General features: G+C 42.0%; 1 protein-coding gene across 1 annotated transcript; it reads left to right on the top strand.

Annotated features, from left to right (window-relative positions):
* The first annotated feature begins 2,144 nt into the window (after nucleotides 1–2,144).
* Nucleotides 2,145–13,720, top strand: LOC118782611 (microtubule-associated protein 6 homolog). The gene is made up of 3 exons (XM_036535991.1): nucleotides 2,145–3,465; nucleotides 9,138–9,357; nucleotides 11,201–13,720. Exons 1-3 carry the CDS (start codon nucleotides 2,738–2,740, stop codon nucleotides 11,408–11,410), a joined length of 1,158 nt encoding a protein of 385 aa, XP_036391884.1. The 5' UTR covers nucleotides 2,145–2,737; the 3' UTR covers nucleotides 11,411–13,720.
* The last annotated feature ends 653 nt before the right edge of the window (nucleotides 13,721–14,373 follow it).

Genomic DNA, 14,373 nt, shown 5'->3' with positions numbered 1-14,373 from the left:
AAGTGGCAGGTGAAGAGGAGGAAAAAGAGCTGCATGCAGGAAAGTTGCAACACATACAACATGGGCTGGAGAGAGATAGTAGGACCACAAAGGCCTTGTGCCACACAAAAAGTTACAAAGATGTCCTATAGGACAGATTAATGCGCTATAATTGTGATAATATGATCCTAGAGAGGATTTGTCTGTCCTACTGGACATTTTGCTCTTGTGGTGTTTTCAGCAGCCTTTACTGTTCATGCCAACAAGTAGTTTGCTAGCTGTAAGCCTCTCTGAGGGACAACGTGAGAGATGCTTTGCTGGGAAAATCTCCTCTAATTGCTTCGGGGACAGGCGCCAAAAAATCCAGCGCAAGAATGACGAAGCAAAGGAGTGAGGAGACTGCTGTGGTTTCCCGCTGACATGCTGAGAAAGAGGATGCAGGGAGAGAGGGAGAGCCAGCTGGCTAATTATTTCACTGCTTGGCCACAACATAAATAACCAGCGAGCATAGTTGGTCATTATAATTAGCACATTATTTTAACCAGGTAGCTAATACTGTATATCACCTGACTGCTAGACAAATAGCTAGCTATCTAGCTGTGTATTGCAGGTAGCTAGTAAGTTGTTTTAACCAAATGGCTGATACATAGCTAGGCAACAAGATAAAGCTCTTAGGAGTTTGTCATTATACACGGTGCTTATGTGCTTCCGTAGCTAGCAAGTCATGCGTGCTAATGTCCATCATGTTTGCCCTTTGGATTTCTCTGGATGTTGAAACCGCTGTTCACAGATCAGTCTCAGCTGTCTCTGCCTATAATGCAAAGGCTTGTGGGTCATCAGCCTCAACCCTTTCTCTGCGAGGCCAGCACTTTCACACAGTCTTGTTTGGAGGGGGCAGAACCTGTTTGAACTGGGGCAGAATGAAAACGGCGACCGGTTGGTCCTGGAGAGTTTGTCAGTGAGGTGGTTTTGGACACAGCCTCAGAGTGTGTGACTCTCCCTTCAGACCTGCTGGCACGCTGCAATACTACACCACTTGTCATCTTTACGTCCTATCTGAGCCCTGAGCTTCCTCAGTGAGGTCCTGTGTGTTTGCAGGCCTGCCCCCTGGTGGTTGAATAAGAAAATTACCAAGGTCTGTTTGACATTCATCCACTACCTTCTGATGCCTTACGCCTGTAGTTTCACCACTCTAACATGCCCAAAATATGCACAATTGTGCTGTGATGGTACTTTTGCTGGAGCCCTTCTGATGCTGCCTAAATGTAGTACCTGTCTTATAGATAACACTGACTGTGGTTTTGACCCAATTCCTCACATATAGGAATGTGCAAGTCATGCTGGATAAGGATGTCTGTCCATAGATACATAATAATAAAAATGTAGAATATATTTCTGAAGTTGACATACAGCAATAGATCTTAACAGCTGTAGTGATGCATGTAGATATAAATGTAGCATTTATACATGAGAGTAGAACAGTTGGATTTAGCTACAGAAGTGTGATGCATACAACTATTTTTTTTTTATTATGATCAGGTGTTCAAACACCAGAATCTGGATTACAAAGAGAAGGAGAACAAATCTTGCAGCTTCCTCAGCGTCCGCTCTGTATGAACCAGCTGCTGTGATTACACTGTGAACAGGTGCATGCGGGTGTTAGCTAGAGCAGTTGGCCATCTCTTGACCGCTGGTAAATGCAGATGACCATCTGCTCACAGCCAGACAAAGACTGCAATTTAAGTCCCTTACGTTTTTGAAAGGGCAAGGGGTCCACTCCTGGCGTCTTTTGCGACTTTCCACTCCCACTGATCACCCCAAGGTCACGGACACACATTCTTCATAAAAGGACACCGGCTTCGATGCAAGTCATTCCAACAATGAAGTGAAGAGTTGAGTAATGGTTTCGATGGTTAGCGTAATTGTGGAATTCGACACAGCAACGGACCAGTCCTTGTACAAAGACAATATTTATTCATATCGTCACTAAACATAAAAATACACTGGCAACTCTTAATACGAATTGCAAAAAGCGCTTTATGAAAAAGTTTTTCTTTCCAAAGTGGTACATCGCAGTGTTAGTATGTGACGGTGGAATGTTGCGTGCAATATTGATTCTTGGTCCTGCTGCTGGCATTTCTCGTGATTTGGGATCAGAGCGTCGATTCAATCCGCGTCTCCGTTTCCCTGTTTGTCCTTCGCTCCTGGAAAGGAATAGTTAAACCGGAGAAATCTCCTCCCACTTCTGATCCCAGACGATGACGCCGACGGCAGGTGATAATTCACTGTTCAGACCCTGGGCACCTCCTCTGGATGCTTAAGAAGAGGGGTGGGGTCGTTTTCATGCGCTATCACGCAACGCTCACTATCGCTGTGCTGTGTGTTTGAATGAGTGGATCGGATTTTCCTCAGTATAACTGCCTACCTGAAGTATACCCGGACATAAACGGTGATAAGGCGGAAAAGGCTGCATTTTCTGTTGCCTTTATTGCATTCATTATGGATTAATTCTCTGCCGTTGTGAGTAATTTCAGAAGAAAACAAAATCAAGATTCAACGCGGATATTTCGCTCGCTTTACAAGGGATTCGCGAGGCCCACTTTTGAGAGCGATTAGCCTCCACGAACTCAGTTCCAGGATTCAAGAATTCAGCGGACCTCTTGCGCAGACTGGGACATCAATAAAAACAGCGTACACGCTGTGTTTTTGTTTTACGTTTTTACGTATATAAATTGAATTTATATTTACCCGTTTAATCATGGCATGGCCCTGCATCACCAGGGCTTGCTGCATTAACCGCTTCTGGAGTGAATTAGACAAAGCTGACATTGCGGTGCCTTTGGTTTTTACTAAGTATTCAGATGTGGCCGAAGTGCAGCGCCTCCATTTGCAGCCGCAGCCAAAACAGCCGCATCCCCAGGCACGGGCCAGCGCGGTCGCCATAGAAACGCAGCCTTCCCACAGCGAGCGGGAGGCAGTAGCCAGGGCGCCGCCCGCAACGGCTGCTGCAGCCGGAGAAAGTTCCAGCGCATCCGTGATGCGTCAGGATTTCAAAGCTTGGAAAGTCCGCAAGGAGCCGAGCTGCAAGCCGAAGAACGAGTATCACCCATCGGAAACCCCGTTTAACAATGAGACGCAGTATCAGAAGGATTTCAAGCCGTGGCCGATCCCAAGAAGGGGAGATCACCCGTGGATTCCCAAACCTACGGCTTTCACTGTAGGTGACCGTCCTCCAAGGCCCAAGTCTGCGCCGACGGAGTTTGAAAGTGGCGTGGAGAAAAGCGAAATCGCCGACAAGGTGCAAGAGAAGGACATGAAGGAGAGAAAAAAGAAGCAAGTTAAGAAAGAGAAAGCCGAGAGGAGGGTGAGCATCCGAGTAGAGGGACAGGAGCCGGGAGGTGTCGCTGTAGAAGGCAGAGGGAGAGCGGCGGCAGATGCGCTGAACAGGCAGATTAAGCAAGAAGTTACAGGTGGGAGCTCATACAGGTAGGTCTCACGTCTTGCTTGCAATTTTTTTATTCCTTCCTGCAATGAGTTTTTTTTTTTTTTTTTAAAACGTCATATCCGTGCAATGTGATTAGGCTTGTTTGACTAAACAGCAGTTATTATCACGATTTTTTTTTTTGCCCACATGAGCAACCAACCATTTTTCTTTTCAGCTGTAGTTTTTGCAAACTGTGTTCAGCAACTGGTTGTTTCCACCCCGCTGGAGATAAACAGCCGTCTTTATTCTGTAAGAATGCAATAACATTCTTCAGAAAGATTCTTCATGATATAATAATCATATTGCATGTATACTAATCCAGAAGAATTGCAGTCAGTTACAGTGTTGATGGAATTAATTTTCAGGAGTTATTAGTCTGTTTCATCATACATATATCAAGAATGTATGGAATGGGAATAGAAATTAATGGGGAATGACATTACTTTGAATTAGTAATAAGGATCTCATTGGAAAAAAAATATGCCAACCCTGCAATCAGGATCTCAGCATCACTCTGTTGTAAGTAATGCTGAGGTGCAGTTTTTCTCTTTTACAGACGAATGGCACTCATGGTCACTTAAGTCAGATAGGTTCTAACGTTGTAGGATATTTTTAAGAAATCATTGAGTGATTTTTTCTTGGTTTGTTTTTCTTCTTTTGTCCTGTTTTTCTGTTTGTGGTTTGTTAACTCACATAGTAACATTGAGCATTTAATTCCAACTTAGAAAAAAGTTAGTCACAATGTAGGCTACAGCCTTGGCCAACAGTTAAATGACAGTAAATAACAAATGATACAAAGTTGGTCAATTGTAACTGTAATTTTGGATTGACAAAACATTACACCAGTGCGACAGTAGTAACACATAGTTATACTTGCCACTTAACAGAGCACACACTATTCAGCAATGAATGGGGGTTTGTCTTTTTGTGTTTTTGTAGAAGTAGTACCCGTGCAAGCTGCTAGTGGCATTGTCTGAGCAGTATATTGCTATGGCCAGATTTCAGGAAACTGACTCGAGCCTTTGTGTATAGTGTGGAATGACAGTGGTGTCACAGTGGAAGTGACATTATGCGTGTGTGTGTGCATGCATGCGTGCGTGCATGCATGATGTAAGATAAAGCAGGCGGAAATGTTCCTTGCAAAATGGGGAATTATGGGAAGGGACAGAGTCATCCATCCTCTGCCATCCACCCACCGCCTCCCCTGCCAGACAAGGCTGAAGGAACACTTTCAGTGGATTTCATGGGCTCTTGGTTCTTGATGGATGGAATTATTGGCGCACTGAGCTGTGAGTCAGAGGACACTATACTGACAGTACTGGTGAATGGCTCCCTCTAACACTGAATAAAGACAGCAGAAATGTTTCACAAGCAAAGCAAAAAAAAAGGATTACGATGGATAAAGCAACAATCAGAAGACTGGTCAAAATATTTCATCTGTAATGAATACAGTTGTTGAAGAAATGCTAACTTTTTACCATTGGTTGCTCACTAGATGCCCGTAGCTGCAGATAGTTATGATGAGAAGCCTCTTGCTCTGGAGCTGAATGGGGACCTTTGGAATCAGTCTCTTATTAATAAATAGCCTGTAAACATTATACAAAGAATCAAGTTATGCATTTCTGACATGCAGACATCTGACATGCATGGATGTCTATGACTTACATTGAGAATTAATTAATTTGCTTGTGCATGTAATTCCGACCACACCTCATTTCTAGATTTCCATTTTTTAATTACGGTTTTCGAATATGGTTTATGAAAATGAAAATGGTATCTAGTGAGCCATCTGCAGGTAGTAGGACCGTTTGTTTGTGTCAGACTTTTAAAACAGCCTGGGGCATGGGCCTGATCCTGGATCAGCAGTGCAGCAAACCTGCCTTGTGAAGCACATGTTGCCCTCTAAACTGTATGTCTCTGAAAACAATCAGTGTTACACTGACCACTGTTGCTGTTCCTCTAGAGAGGAGATCTTATCAGCTGGCAGCTGTCTGTCTTCTTTGGCTATTTGTCTATGACCTGGGCTTGCTGGATGGTATCATTGATTCCACCAGATAGGTGTATGCAACTCTCAACATACGCTGTCTGTCTGTCTTATAAGTTTTTGGAACCTGTGTGTAAAATCATACATTTCCCACTACTTCACACAAAATAGTTTCTAAATTCTGAGCATTACTGTCTGAACATGAAAACCAACGATCATCCTACCACATGCAAAGAGAGCCCGCTGTAGTTACAGCTTACGCTAATGTCACCTTTTCAGAAAGTGCACACACAAAAAAGAAAAAAAAAAAAAAAAAAAAAGATTAATGGTAGCTATTTACAGCATGTAGAGAAAGACCAGGGAGCACAGCAGCCACAACTGTTTACCTTCAGGCCACACTATAATGAATGTGAAATACTACTTTTTCCCTGGGAGTACTTGTGAACTCTAAAGACAGATCAATGGAAGCTACTGCACCATCTGGCTGAAGACAATTGCATAGCACAGAGTAGAGAACATTTAAAGAAAGCTGAGAGAGGCTAAATAAATCTATTAAACATCTAAGGAACATCAAATGACCATGACGATCCTTGTTTTTCACACCGTTTTGCCATTTCAGATGTAGTGAATAATTATAAAAATGTAACTGATGTTAAGCTCTTTGTGCTTCCAGAAAGAATAAAAAGTGTGAAGCTAGAGGTAAATATCAGCTGCTTCATAAAAAATGAGCTGAGCTTTACTATGCCTGACTTTATCTGCATTTTGAGAAACAGTCAGTCATTTTGTTTACACAGTGATTCTTTTATAAATGAGAATGGGAGGAAAACAAGACATAATTATTGCTGAAAACTGGCAACTGGTTTATTTCCAGTCGAGTCCATTCCAGAAGAAAAATCATTAGTTTAAAATGTAATAATAAAAGTTGCATAATATATTCATATTATGCAACTTTTTATTATTATATACCTAAATGGATGCCTATTAATACATATAGTATCATTAGTTTTCTCCTTCATGTCATTCTTATTCACAAAGCAAACAGTCAAAATTATTTTAAAATGTGTGCAGGACATTCAGCTACATTAAATACATTTGACAACTGTAACATTACTAATCAATTTTGCTTTTGATAGACAGGTCTGTATTAATTAGCTGGCACAAAGACAATTTGTGTCATCATTGGTGATGTCAATGTACTGTCAAAATACTATATTATTTCCAGCATGTACTTGCAAGTTTTTTTAATGAAACATTTACTTAATGTAAACAATTTAATACACTTAAGCAAGAAGTTCATAGTATACAGTAAATGTTCTTTAAAAAGGGAATATTTAATTGTTTCACAGTTACATTTTTTAAATATGCTAATTGCCAACAAACATAATTGGAAATATATTTTACTTAGGATTGGTGTGATCATCTACAGACATTAGAATTGTCCTTACAAATGGCCTTGGTCTGTAGCAATATAAAGTCATCACATTTGATTCCCTTAAATGTTATTATTTAATTAAATAACATAATATTTATTATATTATTATAATTAATATTAGTCCACATTGACATATTCCGCATCATGGGAAATATGAGAGTCATGGCTTCAGAGCAGCCATTTGCAAAGTCAATAACACTCCAAGATGAAGTGATACTGTCCAAAGTCAATGATTTTTCTCCTCATCTCAGCTAACATACACTTCTGGTTTTACATTTCGCTGTTCAGAATGTCTGCTTTCTGTGTAGTTTGCCTTTTGCTTTCTCAGTTTTTGTGTCCAGTTTCAAATCCCTGATGAAAATAGCTTTAATAAATTATGAGTTAGATGCTCACGGTCAGCACTCTCCTGCAGATAAGTGCCGTGTTTGCAGTACCAGTGTTTCAGGTGTTAGCGTTGCTGCTGATGTGTTCCTTCGGTATCAGTGGCAAACCCGTGTATGTTTGCTTTGAAGGAAAACAACTGCTTAATTACTCAGTGGTGAGTGACATGCCGTGGAGTAATAAACCTTCAACATTGCTAACAGCTATGCGTGTAATTGACTTCCCTGTACAGAGTGCTGAGCAGGGTACTGTGGTAATCACAGCCGTGTTCATGTCTTCTTGAAAGAGAGAAAAGTATAGGCATTTAATTCTTTTTTTTTTTTTTAAGATGGCCCTTTAGGTGAACTGAATGCCTTACTAAGAAGACTAAGAAGTTCCATCCATGATGTTTGTTTAACTAAAGAAGATAGTCAGGTAGAGAGAAGGAGGTGTGGCCCTCAGCCTCATGTGGCTGGTTTTGCATTGAAAAAACTGAGCCAGACTTCACAGGGATGTATGAGCAGAGCTTTATATGTGCTGTTTTGCTGCTTCTGTGTACCTGTGTTTTTCTGTACAAGTTTTTTATTCATTTTGATGGATTCACAGATTAGAATTTACCGGAAAATTAAAGAGGATGAGTTGCTGTTGTAATAATGGCCAATACAGTGCAAACATGGAGACTTCTAACAAAGCCACTTTTCGATATGTCTCCTTCAGACCACAAATACAGGAGACTGTAATTAAATTTAAATTAAACCACAGCTAGTCTTTGCTGTTGTGTATCTAAATGTGATATACATGAAGTATGGCACTTGTACAATGCTGCAGAATACATCACATAAAGTTTGATAGATGGTGAAAAGGAAACGTATGATATGTGTTTCTGCATCAGAGAGCCTGGGAATGCACAACTGTTTGTTGATTCATAAGACATATTCTTCAGGGGAAAAAAATAAAATAACTGATCCATTTTACTGACGGCAGCTGGTGTGTCTCGATAAACTGCTGGAGGAGTGTTATTACGTGAAGCATGATTGATGTGCTGCTGTCTCTCATCTCTGTGTCCTGTGATCATGACCGCCAGACGGAGATGGCCCTGGATGCGTTCACTGTATGGGCAATATTGATTTTCCCTTTGCTTCAGTCTACCACTATAGTATTATCGAATCAATACAGTCACTCACAGCAGCAATAAAGGGACCCTGAATCAAGCAGTACTTTTCCTCTCTGCGTTGTACAATATGTTTATTCCCTTACCGGGGAAACGGTCATGGTTCACATTTGCATAGCATCCATGTGTAGATATTTACAAAAAGGATTACGGTTAATAGCGGTCTTTAATCCGGGGCAGCAGTGTAGCATAGTGGTTAAAGAGCAGGACTCGTAACCGAAAGGTTGCCGGTTCGATCCCCACTGGGACACTGCTGCTGTACCCCTGGGCAAGGTACTTAACCCACAATTGCCTCAGTAAAATATCCAGCTGTATAAATGGATAACATTGTAAAGAATGGTAATCTATGTAAGTCGCTTTGGATAAAAGCGTCTGCCAAGTGAATAAATGTAAATGTTCAGTGAGGGTGTCCCACTCATAACATATACCTGCAGCTTTCTGGTTAGGCAAAGTCAAGTCAGGATCTACTTCCTCTTCTTAAGTAATTGCTATTTTTCTTCAGTTTTTTTGCTGGTGTAGGAATCTTTATATTTTAAAGGTTATATATTTCATGCCATTTGGTATAGTGTGTGAGTGTATCGTAAACCTTAATGTTTTTGTTTTTTTTTTTCTCATTTCATTAGCTTCAAGCTCAGGCATCAAAAAAAGCTGTATTGACTGTTGAAATTAATATGCTTTTAAAAAAAGGTCATTTTAATTTCTGCCACTTGCCGTACTTTTGTTTCAGGAACGAATTCAAAGCATACAGAGACGTGAAGCCGGTCAAACCCATCAAAGCCAAGTCTCAGTACAAACCGGTGGTGGAGGATAAAGCCAGCCTGCAGACTAGCTACAGCGCCACCTTCAAGGGGGAGCAGGCAGACAGACAAACCATCGACAACAAAGCTCTGGAGCGTCGGAGGATACGCAGCCTGTACAGTGAGCCCGGCGGCAAAGAACCCAGCAAGGTAGGAGCACCCCCACTCTCAGCCTGGCCAGGTGCATTCTGGGAGAAACATCTCCCTGCCTGCATTACATTAAATTTCATTATTGTCATTTAGCAGACGCTCTTATCCAGAGCGACTTACATAGCGACCTAAGTACCTTACATAAGGGTATAGCAGCAGAGCCCCAGTGAGAAATCGAACCAGCAGCCTTTCTGTTACAGACTCTGTTCCTTACCACCATGGTGCACTGCCTCCCAGCCGTAGCACTCTTATCATGTGACCTGGACCTAAAACTGACAGATGTCACTCTTCTCTGTCTACCATGGGAATGAAAAGCGGAAAAATCCATTTGTGGAAAAAGTTTTTATTTATATGGAGTGCGTAGGGACCTTCTCCGTGCTTTATCGTTAGCGTTGCGCCCCAATCAAAACAGTTAGAGCAGTGATTAGACTGAGTGTTTTCCCTACTGTGCGCTTGCGCAGGCCAGAGCTGGGAGGTCAGCAGTTAAATCGGGTTGGTAGCTGCACCCTGGCTACAGCAGGTGAGATCAGTGTGTGCACCTGCTGTAGGATTTACTGTGCTTTTTTCACGTGGGTGGAGGCTCTGCCTGTCTTTCATACTCTCAGATAGGGATGCTGTGGTGTAGGAGGAGTAATTAAAGAGCCTAGTGCTAATTAACTGCCCCTGTGGTCATCTCTCTCTCTCTCTCTCTCTCTGTCTCTCTCTCTCTCTCTCTCTCTCTCTCTCTCTCTCTCTCTGTGACAGTCAATATTAAATTGCCTCCCACACTTTTCTGTATCAATATTGTTCTCTCTCTTTCACATCACCCTTTCATCCTGTGTTGCCTCAGCGTAACAAGTTTAACCACCAACAAAGAGATCAAACAAGGAAAGTCAATTTCTCTTTTTTCAGTTGACGTTAAAGTAAGGCAGGCAGTCTTTTGTGGAAAGTAGGTGAGTGGGTGTTCAACAAGGCAGTTTGAAGCTAACTGCTGAAACCCAAAGTTTGTAATGTGGCAGTACATCATGGGTTTTGTGACCCTCCACGGTGTCGTGCTGCAGCTGGTTAAAACTGGTCTGCTTTGCGGGGTTGTTTCCTACGTAAAGGCAAAGTCACGTTCTTCCATTCATACAACAGCACTGAAGACAAGAGAAGAAAAGGAACATTATTCTAAGGCTGTTTTTTCAAGCTGACAAAACAGGAAGGCATTGTTGTAAAAATGATACAGTAATTGTGTAAGATCGCAGACAGTCACGAGGAGACAGAGAGGCACGGTTGTGTTATGCGTACAACTGTCCATTACACGTGCAGAGGTCTGTCTGACACAAAACTGGAAAGTACAGTCAGGGCAAAGGGGTACATGTATATTTTGGACCCGTGTTCTTGAGTGGTTTTTACTAAACTCCAGGGCCTAACTAAAAGCAAGTTGTATGATTGTGAACCTAAATTACATGCGAGTATATGAACAGCAGGAGCTGCCCTCAGTGAAACATAGGCAAACACATGCTGACAAATACAGTCAAATACAGTCAAATAATATGTCTGACTTGATGTTTTGTACTCCATTTTTTATTTACATATTTTTTATTTTATCTCTTTGCTTCTGGGTTTATTACTGTTGATATTTCAGTTGTTGTAATGCATGGTAAGCACCATAAAAAATATTATCAGAGATACAGGCAAGATGGGGTGAGTTGCATGTTCTCACCAGTGGAATATTAATGGATTTGCGTTCTTATAATTGAATCATCACAGAAAGTTATATATTTAATATTAAGTTAGTATTTTTTTGATCTACATATGCTCACAAGTAGTTTTGGCTTTATCTCAACAATGTCTCCTCCCCCACCCCCCCACCTCCCAGGTGGAGAAGCCTAGCACTCCACGCTCCAAACCAAAAAAGACAACGACAACAACAACAAGCCATAGTAAACCGACGAAAAAGGCCAAAGAAAAGCAGGCCACTTCTGTCCGGGGAGCGAAGAAGAAGGCCGCCGAGGAGGCGAAGCCAGAGGAGGGCAGCAAGGAGAAGAGCAAAGAGATAAACAACAAGCTAGCTGAGGCTAAGGAGTGAAATAACTGCACTTTTTTCCCCTCTGGGGGGTTTGGGGGGGGAGACAAAGGCCACAAAATGATTGAGAGGTCTCTCATCCCCCCCCTCCCCCCTCCCCCCTCCCACGTCCAGTCTATGTGTCTCCCTCCCTCGTCCTGCTCCCAGTCTTGCTCGGTGGCTCTCTGAATGCTGACTCGTGGTAAATGTCCGCCACGCCGCTACGTGCTGCGCCAGGCCCTGGAGTGTAACGAGGGGACCGCGCTCGGCTGTCCCCGCATCCGCATCCGCCCCTCCCTCCCTCCCTCCATCACGCTCATCCATTCCCATCCCCATTCCAGGTTGCCATGGCTACGCGCCCACTTGGTATCCGGCAGAGTCTCCGATATGAAAGCTCATGTTGTTCGGCCAGCTGGTCTCTGCGGTTGCTTTTTTGTGCAACCGAACAGGTTATTTTTTCCGCATTTAGCTTTTCTTCATTTATTTTACACAAGCAATGTAAAAAAACAATACTGATTATAAGCTGGTTATGTGGTGCTAGAATTCTTTCGGTTTGGTCTTCGTTTATGCAGGGTTCACTCATTCATATTAGTTCTTCTTGAAGAAAATGATTGATACATCCTCCAATGGCTCAATGGAAAAAAAGTCTTGGTGTTTGTCTTCTGTTCTGCACTGCACAACTGCACATATAAGTATGACTGTAGCTACACACAAGTTTGCCATTTCGTTTTTTTTTTTTTTTATATGGTTTTTGTTCTTTGTTGTGTAACCTGTGTTATTTCCTCGGTTAACTTCACACCTGTGGAGGTTGCTTTAGATTTTAACCACCGAAACGTTTGAACGCTCTTTTCCCTGCACATCCCTCTGTGCTGTAGTTCCCTCCTGTTTCAGGACCTCGATTGATTGAATTGTGCAAAAGGTCACTCAATTACTAGAGGTAATTGACCATATCTGGTTTCCTCAGTTTGGTTGCTAAGAAACAAAACCAAGTTACTGTAATAGGATTAGCAGTTATTGGATGTGAGGCTCTCCTTTGGGCATAGCAATACAGCACTGCACTCTCTCCCGTCAGCATCATCTCAAGTGTCTACTGCAGGAAACGCCAAAACGACAATGTAATAGCAACCTGTAGTAAAACAGAAATTTATAAATGTGTGTTAAAAGATAAATTGCAAGCTAAAAGCAAGAGTAGTTTAATTCATTAATTCCAGCTTTTAGTTATGCAAAGATGGACATTTTAATGATGGTTTTTGATTGGCAAAGCAAAGATGTTTAGCCATATTACAGTATGCAGTGGACATAGCTGCTCGACTGTGAAAGAAACCACAATAGCAGGGATGGAGGCCAGGTAGGGTGACACCTGTCGGCCTTGGAAGGCACTTTCCTCATTTGAAACTTTGGATCTGGGTGTATATTTGTAGGTACAGCACCTGAATACCTCTGTAATGGATATATCTGTCGAAGTATGGGTAACAGGACAATACTGGATACAGCCATAGAGTTGGACATACGAGTCTTTGCTCAAGTTTGAGAGTTATTTGATATGTGTGTGTGCATGTGTGTGTGTGTGTCTTTAAGTTTGTGCGCTCGAAGGACGTTTGTGTGAACATTATATTGTTTTAGTGTATCCTTTCTGTTTTTGACACTGTATTTTATGGAGCAAAGTCAGACATCAAACTGACTGAATGAAATCAGTGTAGTGTTTGTATGTCGCTGTTTTTGTGTCCCTGCTGCCTCCCCAGAGGACATCGACAAACATCACGAGTTTTACAGCTTTTTCTTTTTGATGGTAATGCAGTGCATTTTGTTATTTTTTATCAGGTCTTTAAGTAGCTGATGGTGTGGCAATAAGTTGAACATGGTCCGTATCGAATGCTTAATTTCCATATGCATTCTTTATCACATCACTCTCCTGCATGCTTCTCTGTCTCCATCTATATGTCTCCTAACCTCTCTGTCTTCCCTCTTTCATGGGCCAAAGCTAGCGGCTTTTCCTGGTAATTGCATGTGTAGTCATAGGGTGACGTTTGAAAGAGTTTCACCTTAATTGTTAAAGCGAACAAGCATACAGGCATTAAAAAAAAAAAAAAACTTTCACAGACATAGATTTACCCGACATTGCCTATAGCGTATTGCTGTTGAATCAATTTCACTGCTGTAGAATTCTATCACTGAGATGTACCTTGGCATATTTAACATCTCTCTCCTGATTCTCTGTAAATGATATTGCTGTTTCAAGACACGTGACTAGCCTGCCTCTATACCCCCGTGACAGGATAGGAGTGTACCTTGTAAGATGTTCCCTGCTTACAGTGCCCCCCCCCCCCCCCCCCCCCTCCCATTTCTCCACTCTCACCTCTTGTTGGAGCCAGGGACTCCATCTTGGCTCTGGCAGTCTGTGTTTCTCTGTGTTGTGTCTGATCCCTCCCAGCTACCCACAGGTGTCCCTCTGGAGTCGCCACCAGGGGGAATGAGAGCCACCTCGCGAAGGTTTCGCGGCGTTCCTGCTTGCTGCGTATCACAGGTTGTTTATGTAAAGTGCTGAGCACACCACACTTGGTGCTATATCTCACTCATGCTGTTGGTTTGAAGTGTAAAAAAAAAAACAAAAAAAAAAAAAGGAAAAAAGACAACGTGAGGTCGTGTAATACAGATAGGGGTTGATTGTGACGTGCTTGTGTTCTCTGCTTGCTCTTATGGAAATTAAAAAAAAATGCAAAAGCAGAAAAGTGAGTGCTTGGACTGTCTTTTTGATGTAAAGTTGTGAAAAACACGGTTCGCCTTTGGGTTTGAAGTTGCGAGGAAGACTGAGGAGGTGATGTTAACGCTCGGTACTCCCGAGGGAATTAAATACATGCATGCTTTTTTATTTGAAAAGTAGACAAAAAAATATGCTGTTTGACATTGGTACGTGTTATACGATAGTTACGGTTAAAGCTGAGCTAAGCATTAATGAAATTACTGACATTATCATTTGAATAGGTTTG

Source organism: Megalops cyprinoides, chromosome 9, assembly GCF_013368585.1.
Source record: "Megalops cyprinoides isolate fMegCyp1 chromosome 9, fMegCyp1.pri, whole genome shotgun sequence".
In the NCBI taxonomy this organism is placed as follows: Eukaryota; Metazoa; Chordata; class Actinopteri; order Elopiformes; family Megalopidae; genus Megalops; species Megalops cyprinoides.
Note: the sequence above shows the minus strand (reverse complement) of the source record. Positions and strands in the feature narration are given on the sequence as shown.